The sequence below is a fragment of the Hirundo rustica genome, chromosome 4 (assembly GCF_015227805.2).
Source record: "Hirundo rustica isolate bHirRus1 chromosome 4, bHirRus1.pri.v3, whole genome shotgun sequence".
NCBI lineage: Eukaryota > Metazoa > Chordata > Aves > Passeriformes > Hirundinidae > Hirundo > Hirundo rustica.
In genome coordinates, this window is record NC_053453.1 from 72397168 (window position 1) to 72423391 (window position 26224).

The 26224-nt window shown below is 40.9% G+C and overlaps 2 protein-coding genes across 11 annotated transcripts in view; one reads left to right on the top strand and one right to left on the bottom strand.

Annotated features, from left to right (window-relative positions):
- PIK3C2G (phosphatidylinositol-4-phosphate 3-kinase catalytic subunit type 2 gamma) overlaps positions 1-2331 on the bottom strand; it is a 244152-nt gene extending 241821 nt beyond the window's left edge. For 8 of the 10 annotated variants that reach the window (XM_058420389.1, XM_058420388.1, XM_040063035.1 and 5 more), the window contains exon 1: positions 1341-1593. The gene's annotated coding sequence lies outside the window, so the exon portion shown is untranslated. Of the gene's footprint in view, positions 1-1340; positions 1600-2225 lie in introns of those variants that run through there. The other 2 variants (XM_058420387.1, XM_040063030.2) reach the window with 2 other exon arrangements.
- Positions 2332-10821: 8490 nt separating this feature from the next.
- RERGL (RERG like) lies at positions 10822-19180 on the top strand. Its single transcript, XM_040062195.2, has 5 exons — positions 10822-11031; positions 11115-11171; positions 13746-13819; positions 15694-15842; positions 16988-19180. The coding sequence occupies exons 1-5, from the start codon at positions 10980-10982 to the stop codon at positions 17268-17270; spliced, it is 615 nt and encodes a 204-aa protein (XP_039918129.1). The 5' UTR covers positions 10822-10979; the 3' UTR covers positions 17271-19180.
- The last annotated feature ends 7044 nt before the right edge of the window (positions 19181-26224 follow it).

Below are 26224 nucleotides of genomic sequence, written 5' to 3' on the forward strand. Positions count from 1 at the left end.
ACCATCATGACACACAAATTGGAAATAAATACAATTTCTGTGCATTCCTCTTTAACATGAGAAACGCCACAATCACAAATCCAAACTCTGTACATATATGTGTTACGAGAAAGGAAGAGAGATAGGACATCCATGGAAAAGCAAAATAGCACTGACTTCTTAGGTTTAATTCTCTTCCTCAGGAGAAATTTGAGGGTGTCTGTCTTCACTCCTAAATTATTATGTTATTTCAGCATTACAGAAGTTATGTCCCTGCCCCTATTCAGAAGAGCTTGGAGCCAAAGACGTTTGGATTAACAGCACAGACAAGGGGATGAGTCGCTATGAAGAGCAAAAAGAAGGCCTTTTCCAGGACAACTTCAAATAGTTTTTAGGGGTATTTTGTTTGTTTGTTTTTGTGGTTTTGGTTTTATTTTTTAATTTTCTGATTACGTAAAACAGCTTCTTACGGTTTGTGCACGGCTGTAAGAGCGCACAGGATGCACGTCAGTTTTGTACAACACGCCTCACAGTTGGTGTTTTTACTTATATCTGACTACACCTTATCTTCCTTTGACAAAGTCTGAGCCAATAAACACCTTCTGCTATCAGGCTGCCTCTAAATCATGAGCTGTTTTCTGCAAGATTCAGGGGTTCTTTTGGCAAAAAGAGCAATCATTGCATTTTCTGCTACTGAAAGGGCATAGAGGCAGGGCTAAGGTTCCTATGTCATTAACTTGAGTATTTCCATACATTCCAGGGGGTTGGTCTGTTTGTTTTCCCAAATGGGGGATGGGACAGGATTTTGTTTTCCCTGCTGGGTTGTTTTTGGTGTTTTTTTTTTTTTTTTTTTTTTTTTTTTTTTTGTTTTTGTTTTTGTTTTTTTTTTTTGTTTGTTTGGTTTTGTTTTGTTTTAAGACCTGGACTTTTCCAGAAAATAAGTTTAATTGCTTGTACAAAGAAATCTGAGCTATGCACACACAGCAAAATAGTATTTTTTTTTTTTTTTTTTAATTCAATACATTGATGTTTATGCACACACAGTCCAGTTTTACTTTATGTTTCCACTCAGGCTTTTTTACATGACTGGTTCCTGAAGAACCTATGCAATTCAGGACAAAGAGAAAGCTGGATCCATGTGAATGATGATCACATCTTGCATAATTTTAAAAAGTAAGCACAAATCGCTTAACTTTTTTTTAAAAAAGTGAGCACTTTGGCAGGTACCAAACGTTTCAAATTCCTGACACTGGCACTTAAAGGTAAAAAAAAAAAAAAAAAAAAAAAATTAGGAAAACTAACATAAAGAGTAATTTTAGATTTGCTGGGCTGGGCACTAAACAGAAAGGTGTGAAACCAACCTGCAACCCTAGAGTGGTGCTCCTGAAGGCTGGAACTTTTCCATAATCCTTTATCGTGTAGGAGTGCTGGCTGGAACAAACCTCCAGATCTTCACAATTTCTACCATCTCCAGGACAGCGCAGCAGCTCCTCTGCACAGAAGTTTCTTACTCTTCTTCAGCTTCTTACTCTCCAGCCTTCTTCCTGCCTCTCACCTCCTCTACCCCATTCTTTGCCCTCTCCAGCATCCCACTAAAACATTCCTCACCTGTGCCTGCTCAGTCATTCTCTGGGGAGGAGAAATCCTCCCCTGCCCTTTTCAAGGCTTATCAGGGACCAAGGATGAATGAAGAGATCAACAAGCAGCTCCTCCCCTATCCAGGCAGACTCCCCCTTCAAAAAAAAAAAAAAAAAAAAAAAAAAAAAGTAGCCCCGGCAGATTAATAAACTCACTAAACAGCTTTGCAAACAAGAGAAGAGAGGAAGAATTCTAGAGAGGAAAGCAAGCAGCAATATTTTTTGTGACCTTTTATTGAAATTGAGGGATAAAATACCCCAAACCTAGAGAAGGCATGAGAAAAACCTCCAGCAGTACAAATCTGATGAGCTTTTGTAGCATCCAAGGAGTTCATTTGAGTTCAAGGAGTGTAGTGTAAGCTCACACTTAGAGAGGAGTCATTAATACTCGGCTGCCCCTAAAAATAGCTACAGTTTCAGACAGCAGACTTGCATTGAACATTTTCCAATGCGGTATGCGTGGTACGAAGCACGGCAGAAATCAAAGAGCCACACCAAGATTCTGAGGGCAGGGCCAGATCAAAGCACAGATCTGGCAATCTAGGACCTGCTGAAGCCCCACCTGCAATTATATAACGTTAAGATCTCTTAAATAATAAACTGAATTACCTCTCCAATCCATATTCCTGATCTTGGTGAACCCTTGAGGGTAAACAAGGAATTGCAAGAGCTGGAAGGAGTCACCTCTTTCAGATTTGGCTTCTGAAGTTTTAAATTGACCTTGAAATGAGCTTTATCATAAAAAACAAGCAGTTCTGGAAAACATATTTTGCAATGAAGAAACTTCAGGCTGTAGCCCCAGACTGAAACAATGTGAAAACATTTAATCCTTATCATGGCATGAGGACTGAAGAATTGGTACAACGAGCAGCCAGATATAAAAGTGGCCCTTACTTCCCCAATATATCTCCTTATCTCTGTGAGCCATGCCTGTTTGCTGTCCTAACAAATACATTTTTCCTGCAGCAGCTTTCACCCTCCAGAGCTAGGACAGGCATAGCGAGGCAGGCTGGATCCAGCCATGCATCAGTGCCACTTCAACCAAGCTCCAAATGTTGAATCTTTCTGCAGACTGAAGCAGAAGTAACAGTTTTGATTCTCCAGACTGAGGCTGACTTTGCAGTTCTGGAAGTCAATAAAAAAATGTTTGACTTGTAAACTGAGCAGATTTGGTCTGGATGTCACTGGGAAAAAATAAATGTAGTGCTCTCAGCATGTCAGCTTGACAGGGTCACTTTGCTTTTCTGACCACAATTCTGCTTTAAAACTAACCTTTCAGCAGCTGCTCCGTTCCAGTCATCAATCCTACTGCTGTTGAAAAGCAATTGCAGAAACACCCATTGACTTCAGCAGGAACAGGATGAGGCTCTCATCTTATAAATGATAGTCTTATGACACACAAAGTGAACGTAAAAAAATCTCACTATGATTTAGACAGGCAGAAAATATCCCTATTGACCCAGCTCAGATCCCTGGAGACCTACATCCATTTGTCTTCAGTTCAACAAACAAAAGGGTTTATGATTTTTTTTTTTTTTTTCCTTAATAAATCAAGCCAAGGATATGATAGAAAACAAAACCGACTCTATCTCTGATGGAATCTGCAGATCAGTTTCGTAATAAAGTGGAAAAATCTCTAATTCTTAACCATATCTAGAAGGTAAGCACAGCCCCCTGACTAAGGCTGCATTTTATAAATTGTGACAGGTCCGAACTCAAAGCACTCTTGGCTTACCAAACTCGAGACTTTTACACTGAAAATATTTGAGCCCTTTAAACGGAGCAGCAACATTGTAATGCAAATCATCAAGGTGCAGGACCATTAAAATTCTCCTATTTCAGTGCCCTCTGGGCAACAATTGGTTCTGAGACACCAGCAGGCCTCCGAAGGGAAACAGAACAAAAAGACAAGCAAAGACATAATCCAGCCGGATGAGAGTTTCAAATCCTAAATTCATCACCTTCACCGCAGCATTTTTACCACAGAGAGCTGTGCCCAGCACAACATGCTAAAATGGATGTCTTTCCCCCTGTTTGGTTTGTCTGCTTTTGCAAATCCATTCAGCAACAGTCTGCTTGCTTCCTGGCTTTCAGTGCATCCTTTCCAAATTTTTTAGCTCTGTTGGAAACAGAGATTCTTTCCACTCCACACACGGAGTTGTCATTGCTATATAAGTGTGTCCTGAGCAGTTACAGTTTTCTAGACTCTAATTAAAGCTTCACATAGAACCTCAGCTAATTAAAATTCCAATGAACTAATTCTGAAATAAACTGTCTGCAACTGGGTATTTACATGAAAATACCTGCTGATGAAGGGGTGTTTCTATTCTTCTTCTCTCTCCTGCTCCTTTCAGCAGCAGTCAACAGCTGTGGGCACACAAAGCATCTAAAACAATTCAAGATTCAGATGTTGAACCCTGAGGTATTTTTTCCTCGCAGTCATGATCCCCATTAGTGCCTCTGCAATAAGCTCTGCACTGTTACATACCTGGGGTTTGTTTCTATTCCCGAATTCCAGAATCCTACAGCTACCTTTGATTTTTATTTTATTTTATTTTCACTACCATTATCCTCCCTGTGTGCATGAAAATAAAATCATTTATAAATTTCTCATAAGAGCCTGTCTGCAGGAACTTCTTACAAAGTCCAAAGAATGTCAGTAATAAATTTACACATTGCCCTCAAGGAAAAAGAAAAAAAAATTAACTAAACAGAAAAAACACCCTGAACAAAGGCAACTAAATACAACCCAAACCCAAAAGCTTTCTGTGAATATGTTGTATTTTTCTCTTTTTGTTTATAAGTCAGAAAGGTGCAAGATCTCCTACACTGTAAATAGGTCCTTGCCAGATAGACTTAGTGTGGTACAATCAAGACAAACTTTGGTTGGAGCAGCTCCTTCTAGATTTGAGACCAAGAAAAATATTCCATGCCTTTTGTTTTATTTCTAATGGCAATACCTCTAAATTAGTAATTCTAGGCCTGAACTGTTTGCATAATCTGTTGCACCGGGAAAAACAAAACCCTTAGTGAGAACCTGAAAATAACTCTGGCCATACCCAACCGTAACAGTTTCCATTGCCCAAACAGAGAAAAATTCAAAAAGTACATAAACAATATAATGATTAGTAGGAATTTCGATTACAAAAATCACTTCAGAATCTCAGCTTTTTATCTATGTACAAAACATAACCAAAATATCTGCTTGCTATCATTTTTATCTGCGGCAGAACTCTGTGCCTGAACACTCGGACTCTAAGCACCTTATCCTGATGAAACTGCTCTTAGTAAAACATTAAGTAGCATTAAATGAAAATATGATGAATTTAGTTAGAAAAACTGACCGTAAAATTTTAAGCCAAATCGTGGCTTTAGTGTCAGAGGCTTATTAAAAACCTCAGGAGTGTAAGTGCCGGTTTTCCAAGGGCAGTTTTATTCGGATTCACTGGAGGGTTCTCACTAGAATGACACACTACAATACACTAATAAATAACTCTAATTATACTCTCCTTGCAAATTCCCTGGGACTGTTTTAAAAGAGTACAAGCCCATTACAGAATGTAAGCAAAATCACACAATGTATTCTGAATTGTCTGTTCTGGCTGATGGATTTTGGAGTGCTCAGCGCCTTTCCACACGGACATCTCCCAACAACAGTACCTTAAAGAATTTCCAAGATCTTTTAAAGATCTTTTTAGAGGCTCAAACATAAATTAAGTGGGAGTGGACTTAAAAGGACATTCAACAAAGTTTCCCATCAAATAAGGGTACAGCAAGATACTCTGTCCTGTCATCCAGGCTATGACTGAGGGTATTAGACAACATTGGCCTCAATATTGATGACTGGGGGACACCACCGGTGACTGGACCTCTCCTGGACTTTGTGACACTGATCACAACCCTTCCAATGGTCCAGGCTGGGATTCATGTCACTGGCCATTTCCCTAGCCAGTCTGTGAGGATGGGCAGTCTGTTAGGCTGGCTGATTGTCCTTGCAGGATTTCACTTATATCCAGTCTGAAACTCTCCCTTTGTTAATCTGAGCCTGCTGTGTCTGGTCCTCCCACAGTGCCCCACATCAACAGCCTGGTTTCAACTTCTCAGCAAGCTTCTCGGAGGTGCTGGGGGGCTGAAAGGTCCCTCTCCTCACAGGGCAAGAGCTCCAGGCCCCTTGTCACCTTGGCAGTCTTTGCTGCACTTCCTCCGGTCACTCTGCGTTCCTTTGGCAAAACCAAAAGCAGTTTTCCAGGCATGGTCTAATGAATGTTGAGCAGAGGGGGTAAGCCCATAAGCCACTGTCCCTTCTGTACTTTTCCTGAGGATAGGTGCAAAACACATCTTTTCCCATCCATCAATGACTCTGTGATATCAATCTCCATGAACCTTCAGAGACAGAGAACGCTTTCAGAAACCTGGGATGCAGAGAAGCTGTTCCCAGAGACTTGCTGAGCTAAAATTTGCTTCTAAAGCGGTCCCAACTGCATGTTACTTTTGAAAAGTGCAGCTGTGTCCTTCATGCTGCTCATGGTTACATTCTCCCACATCCCTCTCTGTCCCAGTGTTTGGGAGGCAGCGCCGGGTCAATTCAGTTAAGTGATTCAAGATAAAACCAAATGCACAAATTTTATTTTTTTTTTCCCAGTTTATTTTTATATCATATCAGCAAACTGATCTGTTCAGTCAAAGAGCTACAAGACCATAAGATTGAATTCTATGGAAATCACAAGAATCCACAGGAAGAACCAGAGGGTATAGTTGGATGTAAACAACTTTTTATCAGCTCAAGATGAACGTTAAATCTTTTCTTGAGTGTTTTCCTGGATGTAAACCATGGCAACCACAGAGCTAGAAACAGCTCTGTGCTTTCCTGCAATGTTTAGGTTCTGATACATTTAGCATATTGTATTTGGAGAGTGGATACACATTTAGCATAATGTACTTGTCTCTCACAGAGCAAGTTATGAATAAATGTTGACTATTTTCATTTTCCACTTTATTCTTCTGATATGTATTGGCCATAACACAAATTCTGCACTCTGAGCTTCACTGTACTAATCTAGCGGAAATTAAGAGTTTAGTAATTGCTTATTTATGCTGTGACCTAATAAAAGCCTAATCTGAAATATACTGGCATGAGATGCCATCTAACTCCCATACAAATATTTTAGCACATAACACAGGCAAGCATCAAAAAATACATTGAATGTATTGTAAGAAAATATGAAATCTTTAAAAAGGAAATTTTATCCCTCCTCCTCCCATCCCACAATGATTCAAGTAATGGATTTATAGCAGGATAAGCCTCTCTGGGGAAAAAAAAAAAATCCTCTGCTTCATATATACTGTTCAAAGATTTTTCAGACTATATCTACAATCAAAAATTGCACAAGATCTGATTTTGAGAGTGGGGAGAATTGACAATGACAAGGAACAAGCTCAGCTGGAGTCTGTTTTCATCTCTGGACTGATGGAGGCAACCTCAAGCCTCTCCCAACTATTGAAAGAGCTGACATTAAACGTGAAGGGACCCAAGCAGAGGGCAAGGCATTAGAGCTCAACACTCCTGGCTAAATCCCCGCACAGAAAGACCTGGCTTCCCTTGCAGATCAGCTTATCTCCCACGTTCACTCGAGATAAGAACGTTTGTGCCGGCGTTTGACGGTTAAAATACTGCAAATCCAAACAGTGGTTTATCTCCCTATAACCTATTTAGGAGCTTTCAGCGGGACTTTCATCACGGTGCAGACTCAACAAACATCAATGATGACTAAAAAAAGCACTCTCCATCGCAGCAGAAGTAGGTTGGGTGCCATTTTCAGCCCTAAACTTCATCAGCGACTGGCTCTTCAATCCATTGCAAAGCTCATTGTGGTCCGTTTTTCCTGCTTCACAGTCAGGGAAAACTTCTAATCTAATGCTTTGTTTGTGTCATCTCTTTCCAGGCCCCTGTTTGTTGCTCGTATTTTAGGGGAAATCCATGAGATGCAGTTCCCACAATTTTTGCACGTGGGACACTTGTTTCTAGATTGTAGGAAAAAAAAAATATAAATGCAGTTTGTACTAATTTTCTGATATACAAAATCCTGTTCATAGCACAACCCCCTACATTTTTTCCTAACTAATAACAACAACAACAACAACAAAGACTAATTAAATTGAAAACTATTTTTTTGTTCTTTCCTAAAAGAAGTCGTCTTAATTGCTTGTAGAATGCAAGTTCACAGTTTTTTTCTCCATTTGATGGAAATTATAGAAGTTTTTTCAGCTGTGTATTTTTTGAGTGTCATTTTTCTGACAGCTGAGTAGTTTTTGCCTTTTCCTTCTCTTTTCTTTTCCTTTTTTTTTTCTTTTAATTTTTTTTCCTCCTTTTTTTTTTTTTTTTTTTTTTTTTAAAATTTCTCTTTTCCACACGTGATATTCAAATGGTCAAACCAGCAGAAGCAGTCTTTGGACATAATTTTTATCAAATCAGAGATGGAAATTTAGTAAGGGAAAGACTGAAAAAACCACAAAACCCAAAAAACCCCAATGTACCAAATAACCTAGTGGCAAAGGTTAATCTTCCTTGAAATGTCATAGCTTCTTTTTACCACAGCTGTTTTTGGTTTGTGAGATTTTTTTTTTTTTGGGGGGGGGGGGGAATATTGTTTGTTTGTTTTTAATTTCTTGTATAAGTAACATCAGTGACAGAGAATAGAAACTGTTTTCATCCCTTAAGAATTTTGCAATCACCTGGATGTAAGAAACAGAATTTTAACTTGTTGTTTGACTCAAGTCAGGTACTTGAGCCTGGGTTTTTTAAACCTTAAATAAATATCTCTATCACAAGGCTGTTTAATTACTTTAGGATGATATTCCCTGTCTTATTTAAAAAGGTTTGCTAAGCATATCTGGAAAGTAACTATTTTTCTTCCAATGCCAAAAGAGGGAAAAAAAAGTCTCAAAACCAGAATTATCTCAATAAGCAATATTCCTTTCTGGCAAATTCCATTACCGAAACAGATTTATATTATTTTATTTTTTAATTTCTACTGAGATTATCAATAGAATCCTCTGTATATGGCACTAAATTTTTAATGTAAATTACAAAAAAAAAATTAATTTTAGTACTGAACATAATTAAAGGACACAATAAATTCTGTTCTGTTACAAATAGAGTTCTGTAACTTGATATAACATTCCCCTAGGCACTAAAAATAAAAATTGTCTCCTTTATGTTGGGATTTGGGTATAAGCACCCTCTGCAAGCCTTCAAACTCACATTTTTCTGAACTTGGATTAGGTTAGATGTTTATGGATTTCTGTTTTCTGGTAAAAGTCTCTTGTATGAGACTCAAGCAAAGCATAATTCTGTCTAAAAGTAGAAGGTACAATAATTATATATATATATTTGCATTTCAGTGAGATGTAGAGGCCTTTATCTTGTGCTAGCCCCTTCATGGCTATACATGCAAAAGATAATCTGTGTCCTAAAGTTTGTGTAAAACTGATGGCAAACAAATGGTTCAGGCATGTACATTAAGTAAGAAATTTAAAATCGACTTGAGGCTTTACCTTGTGCACTAACGGTATTTTATCATTGAGCAAATTTGTAATTTCTGCGACAAAAACCCCCAACCAAGCACTTTCCCATGGCCAGAAAGATGAAATTTCAGGCTCTTAATAAAACAAACTACCTCTATGAGCAGTTCAGCATTTCGAGGAGGAAAATGGCAATTTTCATCTACTCCATTTCACCACACAAAAGGAAGTAACTTAGGATTATGTTTAAGAAAACCAGGTTTTCCTTCTGCCATGAATAAATTCCTCTGAGGAATGTATCCAAGCCTATAGATGATGAAAACATCCAATTCAGCTGAAATCCTGTTCTTCTAGTTCGGTTAGTTTTTGCTGTGGTTTTAGACACCTTGGCCCAGTTGGCCAAGTCTCGTTTTCATGTTAGAAATTGCTGAAATTTAAAGCAGTCCACCTAAAGATTTGGTGGAAATTGGGCTTTAAAAGATCTTACCTGGAAGACATTACTCCTTAAGCCAAGAGGGGACTGATTCTGCAGGGACACAGACCTCAGAAAGTTACAGAAATTCTATGCCACACACAGCAAACAGCAGGAGCTGCTTCAGCCAGTGGTTCCCAACTGAGGTTTTTGGATTGAAGCATTATTGTTGTTCACAGAACAGAGATAGTTATTAATTATAGTTATTATATACTCACAGAAGTTATTGTTATTATATACTCCCAGTTTCACCCCCTTTGAAGCAGCCAGGCTGTTATATAAACCAAATAAAATAAACATGAACAGAAGCGCAACCAACCTGGATGTTAAAGGAATCTCTTATTTCAATGGACTAAGTAAACCTTTGCACAGATGTATTTTGTCTATGCTCAGGACAAAACAGACATCAGGAACCTCGGAAATAGAGGTACAGCAGACAAAGGGTGTCTTTTCAGAGGGGTAAGCCCTTTCTGCCTCACTTTCCCCATCTGTAATATTTTGCTCTTTCACATTTTCCCTTTTCACGGGTGAACTGCAAGTCTCAGCTGAACACTGTGCACCACATAACTCCGGACTTAAACTCAAGAAAAACAATCTCAGGCACAAAAAGGCAAGCCCACAGAAGGTTTTTTACAAGATCAGAGCTTTAGCGAGAGTTAGATGAGAGTTTTGAAACCTGGGGGGGAGAACACACTAGTGCAAGACACATTTTTTTTATATATATATAAGTTACCCCTGGAACCACTTAGGAAAAAAAAACCCAAACAAAACTCTTCAGTGTCTTCCCTTTCATAATCGTGGCGTGAAACGACGACAAGGCAGCAAAATAAACTTAGAGCAAAACCAAACACACACACAGCGGTTTTATTCTCAGCCTCTCGGACCGCAAGTCCTGCAAAAAATCATGTCAAAACGCCAGAACATTTTGATTCATTAACAACACATTTTTTTAACACATGCACACACACAGAGGCTGCGTTTTTCTCCCTTTTTCTTTGGGTTTTTTTACGGTTTTCCTTTCCTCCCAAGTTCCTGAGCGCACTGAGGGCAGGAGGAGGGGATGGACGCGCCCGGCAGGAAGGCGACCCGCGGAAAGTTTGCGCGGCGGGGGACGGCACTCGAGAGGAGGAGGAGGAGGAGGAAGAGGAGGAGGAGGAAGAGGAGGAAAGCGCCTCTCAGAAGCTGAAGAGGCCGGGCCCCACCGCAGGGAGCTGCACCTCCCTCGGCGCCGGCGGGCGGGGAGCCGGGAGGAGGCGGGATGAGGCGGGATGAGGGATGAGGGGTGAGGGATGAAGGATGCAGGACGCGGGGCGGTGTCGCCCGAGGCTCTTTAAAGGCTGGCAGGCGGCCGGAGGCGGCTCGTCGGCGGCATGACCGAGGTGAAGGTGGCCGTGCTGGGCGGCAGCGGAGCCGGCAAGTCGGGTAAGGAATGGGGGAGAGGCCGGGAGTGGCTCGGGTTTGGTGGAGGGGGAGGCGCTGAACGTGGCTCTGCTTCCCTCCCGCAGCGCTGGCGGTGCGGTTCCTGACCCGGCGGTTCATCGGAGAGTACGCGTCCAGCGCCGGTGAGCGCCGCGGGCACGGGTGCAGGGGTGCAGGGGTGCAGGGGTGCAGGGATGCAGGGGTGCAGGGGTGCAGGGGTGCAGGGGTGCAGGGATGCAGGGATGCAGGGGTGCAGGGGTGCAGGGATGCAGGGGTGCAGGGATGCAGGAGTGCAGGGGTGCAGGGGTGCAGGGGTGCAGGGATGACGGGGTGCCGGGATGCAGGGATGCAGGGATGCAGGGATGCAGGGATGCAGGGATGCAGGGGTGCAGGGATGCAGGGATGGAGGGGTGCAGGGATGCAGGGGTGCAGGGGTGCAGGCATACAGAGGTGCAGGGACGCAGGGATGCAGGGGTGCAGGGGTGCAGGGATGCAGGGGTGCAGGGGTGCAGGGAGAGATCGAGAGAGGGATGGCTCCCTGCGGAGAGCAGGACGCGGCGCCTCAAGCGCTTCTCTGATGGAGAAATCGGGTAAAACCGCGCTGTCGCAGAACTTTCCGGGCGGGTTTGGGTTTCTGCTCGCTCCCGGTGGGGTGGAAGGCCTGGGGAGGGGAAAGGGCGAGCAGGGTGTCGGGAGAGAGGCGGCTCCGGAGCGGAGCGGCTGGGGACGGGCAGAGAAGCGGGCTGCGAGAGTGGGTCAGTTCGGTCAGAGAGGAGATGGAGAGAGTAAAGGAATAAGACTGAAAAAAACCCCAAACTACACCTATTCTACCGAATATCCCCTCCTCGGCTCCGGATTATCTGGCACAGGTGGTTAATGAAAGCACAGCTCCAGGCCCCCAGTGAAGCAGGAGCGTCTGATGGCTTTGTGGAAAGAAAGGCTTGCTGCACACAGGGTAGAATGTCACAGCCAGAACGAGAATGCCGATGGTTAGGACGCTTCTAAGCCTTGGAAGGTGGCAAAGCAGGGCTTGGACCTTTACATCCCGGGTGGAAATACTGTTCAGCTGATGCACAAATAACTTTGGCAGCCTGCTGCCACCCCAGCTGACGTGTGGCAGAAGTCCCCAAAGCTAACGAGGCACAGAGATTGCCAGCTACTTCACTCTCCCTGCTAAAGTGAAGGACTCTCTCCACTTTTTCCTTTCCCCCCATGGGAATCAGGGTAGCTTCTACTCATCTGTAAATAACAAAGAAAAAAAAAAAGAGGTACTAAGCTGAATTTTATCGATTATACCCAAATGAACTTATTCTGAAGGAAGAGCTGCAGTTGTACATGTGTGTTCTACCAGTACTTGTTATTATACAAACACAGACTGAGCAGAGAGTTTGTGTCCCTCTGCTGCTCTAAGTCTGAGGTACTACATGTAAATTATGTTCTCTCTGTGCTCTGTGTGTGCTCCAAGCCACCCACAACCAAAAACAGGTTCTGTTCTCAGCTTCCAGTACTGCAAGTCCTGTAAAAGGCATGCCAAACCCCCAGAACATTTTCATTTTTAACATTAAGGGTTTTGTTTGTTGGAAGATAGGGAAGATAGGTTTAGCCCTATTTCTAGAAGATGAGGAAAGTGGTAATAGGGATGGTAAAACAGAGATCATGCCACTGTTAGTGGAGTCATTAAAAGTTTGCTTAATTAGGGAAACAAACAAGAGGCTGTAGATTTTACACCCTGAGATCCTTGGGGCTGATAGTTTATGATTGGATGAATTCTTAAGATGAGCATGAAGAGTGCTGAAGATGCTGAGTTCCTGGGATGACAGGAACTCATTACACAGTTTGAAATGTGCTTTCTGTCATGTCAACACCAATTCCTGTCCCTGTAGTTCAGAAAATGAGGAATGACAGTGGAGAAAGCCTGTTGGCAACCACGAACTGGTTACACTTGCTTAAAACATCCTGCTGCTTAAAATAGTGGTGATGGCGTGTCTGCAGTAAAGTTCCCAGTGTTGCCAGTGCTGTTGGAGAGTCCTAAATCTGAGATGTTACAGAAATATTTTTGGACTAGGTCCTATGGCCATGGCCCTATAAATACTCTTGGTCTAATTCTGCCTGGTATGAAAAATCTTAAAGCAGCAGAAGCCAAGGTAAATAAATATTATTTCTAAATAATGACTTTTGTGCAGAATCAGAACTGCACATAATTATAGTGTTATAATCCTGAGCCCTGGTACCAAGCTGAATGACCTTCAGCATGTAGCTGATTGTGAGGGTTGTGAATTCCCCTCACCTCTGTTTTGGAAGAGGAAAAGCAGGGTCTGAAATTATTCATTCACCAAGAATGAATTCCCATTCAGTGGGAACACCACAGTGAAATGGTGTTGGTCTGCCTAAGGGGTTGATTGGTGCAAAATTACATAAGTTTGTTTCCAGTGTGAGTGTTCAGAAAAACAGGCAACTAACCAATCAACAACAACAAAGCCAAAAACCACAAAACAAAAAACCAAAAAACCCCTCCCTAACAACCCTCCTCACCTGCAAAAAAAAAACCCAAAACAGATCAGAGACAAAAAATTCTAAATGTCTTGAGAAGACAGTCAAATAACCAGTACTCAAGGAATCCTCAGTATTATTGAACTTCACTGTTGCCTTTTCTTTTGTTTTCACTGCCATCCCCAGTCAGTAACACTGTTTTTCTTTGGATTTTATCTCTCTGTTAGAATGCATCTACACTAAACACTTGTGCCTGGATGGGAGGCAGATACACCTGGAAATTTATGACCCTTGTTCACAGGTAAGAATTTAGCAGGAGGAGGGTAAAGAAAAGCTGTTCTTCACTACTTGTGTATATGGTATAAAGGGTCAAGGGGTTACAAACTTTTGGTTGTTGGAATTTGTGCCTGTCCTTTTGGTCTTTTGGTCTTTTTTTCTTTTTTTTAAAGACTGAAATTTTATAGCTGAGTACCTATCCATTTCATCAAAGAAACCTTTCATTGCTGAATTTTTCTGAAAATGCATTTGTATTTTGGAACAATACTACCAGAAATAACCTACCACTTTTGCTTTACATAGGTAAATACAGAGATAAGTGTTTGGATTACATGCATTTTTCTCAAATACTCTAAATGAATGAAATTTAGCTTACAAAACAAAGAGTTTATTAAATGGCTGCACAACTGCTCAAAGCGGACAGGCCTGGAAGTAAGGCTTGCATTCAAAGAACAATTTCCTTTTCCAGGGAAAGCCATAATGCAGCTCATACACACTGACAAAATTTAATCACAGTAAACCACTCTGAAACAAAGTTTTGTATTAATTTTACTTAATTTCCAGGAATAGAGAAGCTTAGGTACTGGGTAACTCGTGCAGAGCCAGGTCTGGCTGATCACTGGCTCTCCAGGCTCCCTTTTGGGCAGCTCTTGCCTTTTACTGGGGTGAGGAACGCTAATACAAAAGCGAAACCACTGAAACTCTGACCCACACTTAAATTCAGGGACTCAAAACCTTAACCAGTATTAAGACAAACAGCATTACTTGTCCCAGGGCAGTGAGGATCCTGAAACAGCCGCTGTGCCATGTTCCAGGATGGAGTTCTTCTCTTGCCACACTCCTCTCAGAGGCTGTTCTCTGGACTTGTTTCCATCTTAAGATCCCTTTCCTGAGCTTGCCTACAGCTTGCACCTGCTGCCACATTAAATCCTGTGGCACAGGGGGATGCTCTTTATTAAGGTATTGGAACATTGGGAGTGGCAGATGGGTAGGGTTAAACAGATTAAACCTAAATTATGAGACTTTGGTTGCTACAGTATGTGCTTTCTGAGCTGTCCTGTACTAGTTTTTTTCCTTAGAAGCAAAGCCTAACTTTGGCTTTTTAGTGAAGTAATTTTTTTTTCTTTTTTCCTTTTTTTTTTTTCTGATCAGCTTCCAGTATTTTATCTATTTTAGGTCGTATGCTCTTGCTAGTTGCTGCCAAATCACGTGCAGGGATAAGCTAATTTTAAATAGTTTTGAAATGACACTCCTTTGCTTGATGGGACAGTTTACAGCTGTTGCTTTCTGGAAATCAGAAGTGTGGCAGTCTCTTGGTGTGAAGAGAGTGAAGGATTAGTATAACCCTATTATCACTCAAGTGACTTTTGTCACTAGTTTTGTTAAACTCGACTGCAGACTGAAAGAAGATTTTTTTTCCCCTAGCTCTTCAGGAATTTAACATATGGTTAATTAGTGTTTGAAGCTTGAACAATTCGAAGAGGGAAGAAAACACGAAGAAAATCATTAAGCTCGCTGTAGTCAGAATATTAGGAACATGCAAACCAGAGCTATAACCACAAAACACACAAATGTTGAGGGCTCCTGTGTGTTTCATTCTTATGTAACCCTGCAGAATGTTAAGCATAAGCAATGGCTGTACAGGTGGTGGAATTTCACTGCTTGAACAAAGTGCAAATGTTTCATAATGAACTTGTCAGTGATCCAAAGTGCCATCCTTGATGTTGGTTATTTATATTCTGGCGCAGCACTAGCCTGAATTCAATGCCAGTATTTGGACCTGTTAAACACCTTTTGCAATGAAAGTTACGACGTTCTCGCAGTCACAGCGACAGAGAAAAGGCTCTGGAGTGACAAGAGTAACATTTTTTTTTCTGTGTGCATTTGAACTTCTTTCAGCCACAGCAGGGGAAGCTGTCCCTCACAGATGAGCTCCACTGGGCTGATGGATTTATCATCGTTTACGACATCAGCGACAGAGCGTCGTTTGCATTTGCAAAAGCACTGCTGTACAGGATCCGAGAGTCTCACACAGGAGTTTGTAAAAAGTAAGTTACTTTTTGGGGTTTTTTCCCCCCTCAGCAACCACAGAGAGAAGCTGAGAACACTTTTGTGAGCTTGCAGGCCATCCTAGTAGCAATTAAAATCGAGAAATATCAAAGGGACGTAACACAATGCCAGCAACAAGGTACCTGAAGGTAAAATGTGTGGCAAATTCCAATCTCCTTTACTGTATCCAAACCCATCAGGACTTTTGTTCTTATTTCTTAGAAAACTAATATTTACATGATTGCCACAAACATTTCTGCTGTGATTTACACAGGTAAAAAAGCCTGGCATAGTCAGTCTGTACTTTTACTCTCCCACTCAATTACCAATGGAGTTGCACAAACACAGGGTCTGAAGTCCCACAAGAAAGGAAATTAATACCAGAAATATCTCCTAAACTGCCTTTAGTGGTGACTCCAACATCATTTTTGCACAAGGGTGACTGTATGGCAAGAAAAAAAGTATTGGAAAAAAAAAGAATCACCAAAACTTCAGGCATGAGTGTGGATGGTGGTGTGTATTCCTGCATCAGTCAGCTGAGCTGTTTTCTGAATAAAATAGTGAAATCCTTTACTATATCAGAAGCTGAGAAAAAACTCCATTTTTCTGTCTGTTTTACTGCTGACCTTTCTTAATTAAGGTTAATTTCCAAACGGAATAATTTCAGCAGAAGCTGGGAATTAGATTTCCTGTGTTTCCTTTTGAGTTATGCCACTGACACTGATGTATCCCTTGGACTCTGTTCTGGTACCTGCAAATTCAGATAATGATCAGGTTGCTTCTTTGTGAAGCCCAGGTGCTGACAATATACTCAGCAGCACAGAGCACGAAAAAAAGAAGTGGATTAAAGAATACATTAATTCTTTGAGAAGAGAAAACAAAATTAAAATCTACTGGTAGAGAATAGCTTGCCTGGAAAATTCTTTGCCAAATGGAAAACTAGAATTCTTCCTGGCAAGGTGAGGGGTCTGCTTAGTTCATTTCGGGTTTTTTTTTTTTTTTTTTTTTTTTTTTTTTTTTTTTTTTTTTTTTACAATGTCTGTTATCCTGAACCTACATATTTTCATAGGCACTGAATATAGCACAGCATATGACACAGTTTTGTACACGTCTTTCCTCTAACTGGAACCTTTTTTCATTTCAGAATGGTGGAGTCGTCAATATTTTTGGTTGGCAATAAACAGGATTTATGCCACATGAGGGAAGTTGGCTGGGATGAAGGACAGAAGCTGGCTATAGATAACAAGTGCCAATTCTGTGAACTGTCTGCAGCAGAGCATTATCAGGAGGTCATAGCAATGTTCACCAAAGTCCTGAGGAATATCATTTCCAGTTTCAAAGTGAAGGAGAAGAGACGACCAAGTGGTTCCAAGTCAATGGCCAAGTTAATCAACAACGTGTTCGGAAAGAGAAGGAAATCTGTGTAAGAGGTGGTTAGTCTTGAAATTGGAACAAGCTGAAATAATGGAGCAGAGGCAGCTCTTGGGATTCACTGAATTTCCTCCAAAGGTCAATATCTGGAGGAGTAAGACAGTAGAAACCAAAGGTGAGAGATAGTATGGTCTAGACCTAGAAGACCTGACCTCCTATTTCAAGCTCTGCTACAGATTTACTGTTTAGGCCTGTGCCACTTAAACTGTAAGCTGCTCCAGAAGAGAGGTTTAGTCTGTATTTATTCAACACCAACATGGTCTTGGGTAGAGCTTCTAGGTGCAGCTGAAGTATAAAGAGTTATTTCACAGATTCACTTATATTGGAAGGGACCCTTAAGATCATCAAAACCAGCCATTAACCAAACACTGCCAGGTCTACCACTAAACCATGACCCTAAGCACCACATAACATCCAGTAAACTCAGCCTTGCTGATCAAAATCTGACTTCAGAACTCTGAGTAATTTATTTTGGTTTTTTTTTTTTTGTATTCAAGACCTTTTGCAGCAAAGAAAAGCAAAATACTGCGGCTTCATGCCGTAATGTATTTGTATTTAACTCAGGTACTTGTGTGCTTTACACTTGCTGAAATTCATATGAATTAAGTGCTTAGACACCAAATCTACAAAAGGTATTTACCTGCAAAGCTGCCTTGCAGAGGCACCAGAAGAAGGGAAGCAGATATATAAAGCAGCATTGTCTCCTGTTTCAGTACCTTTTTATTTTTTTATTCCGTGAGTGGTGAAAGAAAGTGGAGAGGGTTGAGGAGTGTGGGAACTGAAATGTTAGTGAAATGTTAATCAGTGGGCACTGGACTGTTTTGGCAATAATTGAGTGGAATAATTTTACAGCAAGGCCTGGGTTGATCCCTTTCACAGAACAATTTTTGTGAGCTTTGACAAAAGTTTCAGTAGCTGTAAGGTGGATGTGACTGCTCCATCTCAGATGGCAGCAGAAGCTTGGAAAGCACATGGGCTGGCAAAGAGCACAAGTCCTTCAGGATGTCTGCCTGGATTTAAAGGTCAGCCTGCTGGTAAGACCTGTGCTCACAGAGAGTGTTTTCCCCTAATAACCAATGTCCTTACAACTCCTCATCGCTGTGGTATTGAAATGCCACTGGGGAGCACCGAGTACTGTTAGCTGCACTTTTCAGATGTGGATATTAAACATCAGATGGGCGTAAATATTTTGTCAGTTGACATTCAGAGCTCTTACTCTAGACAGCTAAATAAGGGCTTAGCCCAGAGCACTTGCAAGTGCTGTGCTCATACAGAAATTATGAAAGAGAAGCGAACTGAAGATGAATTGCTGCCTCCTACCCACTCCAGGGGACAGCTGGGATTCAGTCTTTGTGGGATGCTGAGTCGAAGCCTACCTCTGCTCTGAAATTTTACCTGAGTTGAAACTAGAAAGGTTACTTTCAGTTTCTGAGTGCTCAGCCATAAGACAGCATAAAAAGGTTCAGTATAATCTTAGCAGTAAGGTTTTAAAATGGGACTAAAGCACATTTTTTTGTGTTGACCAAAGATCACATTCTTTTTTTTAAGCAAAAGATACCATTTTATTTCTCTCGTTATAAGACACTGTTTTATTTCACTTGTTATAAAACCACAAATATTGGAACATAGTTCTCAGTTGGCAGGCACAGGTTTGCTTTGTTTTTCTGCAGATGCTGCTCTGCCATATCAGGAAAGTTTTATTTTAACTCTATGGTCAATATCTGTGAGACTGAAGGTGCAGATTCCTCATGTACACCCTCCAGCTTCCCAGCCCACACAGCACTCCAGAACCACTCACAGATGGTTATTAGCAGCTTTATCTTCCTCTAGCATTGCCAGATTCCAGGACTCTTATTTGTATTTAATGCTCTGGTATTAAATAAACTGGATATAAGATGGATGCATTAATGTGGGGTTTTTCTTTGTTTTCCCTTTACTGTGGTATAAAGCTACAGACTTTTGTTTTGACTGCTTTAGAAGGGAAGCAGATCTGAAGTTCAAACTGAAGAAGGTAAATCTGGGAATCAGCCACTTGCACTAAAGAGAACCTCTGCCTATGTTTGCTGAGCACAGTGAAGGAGCCCTCATGTGCCTTTAAGCAGTGAAGAGAGCCTTTAAAAAAAAAAAAAAGAAGAAAAAAAACCTTTATCTTTTAACAATTACTACAAAACAGCTGCATTAGAGAGACCAATTAGTTTTGTTCATATTCCTGGAATGTGGGCTTTCAGATAGATGGAACCTGTAGTATAGCCCATAGTCTTTTTGTCTGTGTGGAGTAAATGTTGGAACAGGGAGCAGCTGGCATCTGGGCCATGTGTTCACCTGAAAACCACTAGAAATGGTGCATGGATAACCACTTGGTGCTGGGTGATGTAGAAACAGGATGGTTAAGACAAGCATACTAAAGCACCCAGCACAGACATAATTTTGTGTGCTCAGCATCAGGATTTCACTTGGTTTTTTTTGCTGATAAGTACAGATGCACGAGAATGTGGAATTTTAAAGCGCATTCTGCCATTCTAAATGTATTTTTAAAAATAACTTTTAAAAATTAAGGCCTTTAAAAATGCTTAAAAGACTGAGATATACACACACACACACATATACGTGTTTTGCTAAGTGCTCTTAGAGTTCTAACAGAGAAGGAAATACATTAACTGACACAGCCACATTGCAAACAAGAAATTAACAAGAACCCTGCTTATGTAACACAATAAATGATGTAAATGATGTCTGATGCTCACCCTTGACAGTGACATCACAGAGAGCATATCAGACTGATTGAAGAGTGTGGAAATAGAGTTGTGTTGTCACATGTTGTCACATGTGCTTCAACACAGCTCCATCCTTTCTCACCAAAAGATTTTGGAATTGCTGTAGAAGAATTAAAAGTTTCTTGCTGCCATGCCTAGAAGTCCTTGCTTGTATAAACTTTCTAGTGTCAGTAGAATTTTGCCTGAGAAAGGCACTCAGGATTGATGTTCTTTCTCCCTGTCTTCAACTTGGTTTTGCTTTGGAAACAGTGACATGAAAGCAAAGAGATTCTACTGAAGTATAAAGGTAATAGCCCATGGCTCCTGAATGCTGTCTCTCAGAGCACTTCCAGGGCTTTTTGAAACTCTTTCTCGCTCTAGTTTTGAAATAAACAATTTATACTAACCCCACCTCAGCTCCTTTTCCCACTGTCTTCTCTGTATGCATTAAACTTTTAGAAAATCCCACCGTAGTCATGTTCATAACAGGGCAGAGGGGAAAACATCACAGGAAAACTTAGAGCATGACACTCCTTGAGAAAAGGAATAATAAAGTGCAGTATTGAGTACACAAACCAAACATGCAGTGCTCTGAAGACAAAAGTAACTACTATAGGTTTTTTAGCCCATTGCTGGAAGCTGGTTTCTGAAATGATGGACAGGAGAACATTGAGTCATGTGGGGAGTGTTGATGCTTTTCTTTCTCTCTGATTTCACTGCTTTGAAGATGATTGAATCTTCAATGAATATCATTGAAGACGATATTTGGAGTTGTCTGATCCTGGCATTCTCTCCATCTCTGAGGCAGAGAGAGGGACAGATGCTGTGGCCACTGGTTTGAGAAGCTGTGATCCTTTCACCAGCAGTCAGACCCAAATCACTCAATGGTATATTCAGAGCACGCACTAAAAAGAAGAGGAATATGAAAACCACTCAAAGCAGAACTAAAATACAGTTAGTCTCCAAGATCATGTTAATTTTCCATCATAATGCCTGTTGGAACAGGTGCTTTAGGTTACTGAGGTTTCGTACATCATTTATGGATAGGGAAAAAAATTCCAGTTCTGATTCAGCTGGGAAGCAATCCTTACCGATCCACTCTGAAGCAAGGAATACATTAAAAAAAAAAAAAAAGGAAAAAGGTGAGACAGACAGACTGAAAGACTACCAGAATAAACTAGAGCAATATTAAACTGTACCTTAAAAAACATGAAACCTCTACCTCCTGTCCAGAGGAACTGAGACCTCTTCATATCCTCAACGTGCCCATGGGGAATGAAAACAAGGGGAAGTTAAGTTTTTGATGTGCTGTTCAGCCAGTTTGAAAAGCAAAGCCTTTGTTTACACACCTAAAAGTGCACCTAACCAACTATCAACTCCCATTGTTTTAAATCTTGGGTTTAATATTTCCATAAAGAAGCAGTGTTGTAAATGCCAAAGTCTTCTGTTGTGCTGGCTTGGATTCTTCTCCCCCCATAATTGATATTATGTGAGACATGCAGACTATTCTGGGTAGAAAGTTATTTTTAAACAAGCATTACTCTTTTCCAGAAACAGACTGTAAATTTCTGTCTTCTTTTAATTGCTTTACAAAGTAAATTGAGTCTCTCTGGTTATATAATTAATATCCACATTTAGCCTTATATATTTGACATGGCTTGAGCCATTTACTGCTACGTTCATTTTTCAAGACTGGCCAGGAGCTCAGATCTCTATTTAATTACTGCTGAACCCTGGGAAATATCCAAAGTTTTTCAAGGGAAGTGTCTTAACAGTAGTGAGAAATACACACCACAAACAAGAAAACTGGAGAAGAGTGATCTCTCTGAGCAGGTTTTTCTCCTTGAGCACTCCTCTGCTCATATTGAGCAGCAAAGAGTTATCATATCTATACTATATGGTGCATTTTTCCACTTAAATTAAATGTAAAAGAAGCAGAAATTAAAAAACCTGACCTTAAAACGGCAGGCGTTGTGGCGTCTGGTGAAGATTTCATTTTTTAATAAACACAACTTTTTCAATGGGCTTCACACAGGTTTTTGGTTGCAGTGTGTTTGGGGTGGTGTTGTTTTTGTTTGTTTGTTTGCTTGTTTTTTTGGGTGGGGGGTTTCCCCAAAGCGATTTCTAACTTTCCAGACGAATTCCCTCCCAGAATAAACTTTATTTTAAAGACGCCGTGAGCTCCCTGAGAGTTCAACAAACTTTTTGCGGAGCTCCTTTTAAGCGCAACCCGCTGTGTAAGGCTGAGAAAGAAACCCGACAGCTTTCCTGCTTCCAACATCTCCCTCTCGTGGCGTTTTCCTCACACTCCATCCCTCCTCGGCTGAAACATCCCTGCTGACAAACCCAATAGCAATGATCACAAAACCTTGAAGGTGAAACTCCTCCTGCCTTCCAACGCTGTAAAATTTTGCAATCGATTTTTCTGTGTTTAACACCGTGACATCTCACAGGCCTCGTTTGAGAGGATCCTTATTAGTAAGGATCAAGTGTTGGAATCAACAAGATGCAAATGTTGTAAAGGGTTTTTTTCATGACTGACGCTCCTGAGCTCAGCTGTTTCACTGAAATAAAGTTCAGCTCTCTCGTCCAAGGCTCTGGAAGGTTTCCTGTTAACATTCCCTCCACGCATATTAATATCCTCCATCAGGATATCCAGTGGCATATCCAAAGCTTCTATCCTGTTTCCAGACACAGCTATTGATCTGAGCACAGGTTTGAGCTCCCCCTTGTCTTTCTACAGCTTCCTGAAGGTATCACCCCCAGAGCAGGACAGAGAGACATGACAGAGAACAAAGCTGGGCTTAGGCAAGAGTGTTTCTTCTCTTCTCTGCAAGCTGTGGTAGAGATGCACTGCTTCAACCTTTAAATAAGCAAGCTGTTCACTTCCTGAAAAGATACCCAGGTTGGGTTTGCCCAGCCCAGCACAGAGATCTGCTCCTAGATTCTCCCCTCGTCCATATCCTTTTCTACCAAACAATTTACTTCATGGAGGTGATGCCTCAAATGATGTAGATGAGTCACTCTCCAAAAGGCATCAAAGGCTCTGCCAGCTCTAAAGGTAATGAGGGCTGGGGGTCTCTAGAGTTAGGTGAGATGAATCGTGTTCCAAACACGGCCTCGTGGGGCTCTTTGCTGGTTATTTTGTCCTTCATCTTCAGCACTACAGAGCCCATCTGTCCTACTTTACAAAGTCAATTGAGTCCCTATGGCTAGACAATTAACATCTAACTTGAGATGACCACTGGGTCATTTAATGCTAAATTTATTTCATATGATTGATCCGAGTGCTGGATTATATTTGATCCCTGCTGAACTCCACGAAACGCCCTGAAATCCAGCTGTCACGAGTTAAATTAATGGATGAACTGGAAATGAAGCTGAGGATAAGTTAACTGAGTACTGCTACAGTCTGCTTCCAAGCTAGCTCATTAAAAACTAACTAGCAGACCTTGATGCTTCACTGCAGTCTGCAGATTTTAAACGCTTGGCTATGGTAACTCCAAAAACCTAAGGTGGAGCAGAAAGTTGAATCAGGCCTCCCGACTTCCAAGCTCAGGGTTCAACTAATCGGTTGTTTTCTGACTTGGAAAATATGTTTCTACAATTTGTGTGTGAGCAAAGCCATTAGCCCTCTTTGTGACTTATTCTGATAGCAATTGCCAGCCATATGGAACGAACCAAGCTCATTATTTATAAACAGCACAAAATCCCTGCACCACTCGTGCCTTCCTTTGCTGTTGCGTGTCCTTCTCTCTGCAGCTGGAGGATTTGGCACCAAATGGCTCTAATTCACACTATTTCATTAAACAGGAAGTTTATCTGTACAACAAAGTTGTTCAGTGAATTTTTTTTTCCTTTATGCCACTGAGGTGAGGCCACAGTGACACCAGTTCCTGAACACGTCCCCAGCTACAGCACCCAAACATCAGAATGAGAAACCCAGCAGATGCATGCTGATGATTGCCTTCCTAAAAGTGCCAAACAGGGTTGCTGCCTTATATTCCGAGATATTTTTTTCAATCATCTTAAAGAAAATATGTTTGAAACTTTACTTCCTCTGTCAAATTTCACTCGCAGGTTCAGAAGCTGTTGGAGGAGAATGTGATGACAGGGCAGTTCAGAACAGTTCAGAAAATGTTCAGTGGGTATCTAGGCTGAAATGTTATTTTCCACTTTTTTCCACCCCCATATATTTAAATTGGTAAACTGTGACAGAAATTGCTTCATAGTTTCTTTTACTTTGCAAGAGGTGACTGCATAAACAACAACAACAACAAGAAAAACCTAATTTGAAACCAATCCTCATCTACATCACTGAATTTTTAGTAATGTCTCTTGCTGGCATACAGCTAGGCCTTATTCTTCAAATTCTCTGCCTGAGAATGCCCTCTGAGTGAGCTTTCCTACTTATTAACCACGAGTCACATAGGTAAAGGTACTTGTGGATAAGGGTTCTTGTGATTGCTGGGCTGATCTAAATGGATGCACAATTATATGATTAAATACAACAACATTTTTTACTAACTACATATAATTTCGGCTGTCACTCAGAATTCAATTGCATTAGATGATTCACTCAGTGACTGAGGCAGGCTGGGATCTGTCCTGTGCAGACCTTAGGGAATACTGCAAATACTGAACTAAATCACATAACTTATCTTAAATGCAAATGGGAAGGCTCTACAAAGAACCTAATCTATACTCATCTTTTACTGTATTTGACATCTCCTTCTGTTTCCTTACGTTTTGGATCATTAACACAGATTTACAAACCTATACTATTGTTCATGGAGCTCTTTCTCTTTCTAAGCACGGAGGGTGCATGCAGTTAAGCCTGTGTTAAAAAGAAGGCCAGTGCATGCAAGTTGGTCTGTCCTGAATGGTCCAGCCTGGCTTCACAGAACAAGTTCAACTATTTTTTTTTTCCCCCCATATCGCCTTTTAAACAGTTCCTCCAAAGAGATTTTCTCTTTATTCTGCTGTGAATCTAGGAGTCACACCAGCTCTGCACAGCTTGGCAAGTCACTCTTCTCTCTCTTCTGCTGTTTACTCTCAGTCCTGCTTCAGCCCCTGGATTTATTGCAAAGAATTCAGTAGCAGACTCTGATTATTAACACATAAAACATATAAGGTACAGCTTATGATCATATCCTGATCCCTGTTTGGCATAATGCACTGATACACGTCTGGGGCAACACGGGAGAAACATTTCTCTCTCTCTTCTTTTTCCTTATCCACATGCAATAACAAAAAAATCTGTTGTGTTTTTTGAAATCCATGTTAAAATATTACAACACAGATATACCCATACAGGGGTTCGACTAGGGCAACGCTTTATATATATATATATATATGTGTGTGTGTGTGTGTGTGCATACTATATATATATATTTAAGTGTATATATATACATCTATATGTGTAAATATAGTCACAGCACTTTATAGATATACATATATATACACATATGTTTATACATACATTTGGTACATTTATATACATGTGTGCGTGTATATATATATGTAGGCACATATAAAACATATATATGTACATATACAAATGTATATATTTGTGTGTGTGCATATATATATTTTAAAAATATATATAAATATATAAACGTTTTATATGAGCATACCAGGCCTTGTGAGGAGGCTTGCAGAGACAAACAGGTCCTGCTTTTGAATTTTTGCATTTCCCGTTCTGTCTCTTCGGCTCTGCCTTTCTGAAATTGCCATTTCTCCAGACTCACAGAGCTACCTTGTACCTTTGGAAGAAACAACCACAGAGCCTTTGGTCCAAACCTTTTTCTAACTCTTTCCCTTTCCCCAGCGGATTAGAAGAGATTGCAAGCCATTGTTTTTAATTTGATTAAACCCGGGGTCAAATCCTGCTCGCTGTTATTCTGGAACAAGCACAGAATGACTCCAGGTTTACAGTGCTGCGAGTGAGAATTAAATTACGCCCTGAAAATTCACTTAAAAATCTTGCAGACACTTAAACAGATGGATAAATCAAGCACAGATTCTCAGGTCAACCTCTACCAGAAGGCATCTCTCATCTGACTTACGGGAGAAGCACGATGCTGTGATAGCAGCTAACAATAGAAAGGGAGTTACGGTAAGGGCGGGGAATATTTTCCCTCACCAAATTCACTTGATTTAATACAGGGCTTGCAAAATTAACGGTGGCTTTGAGT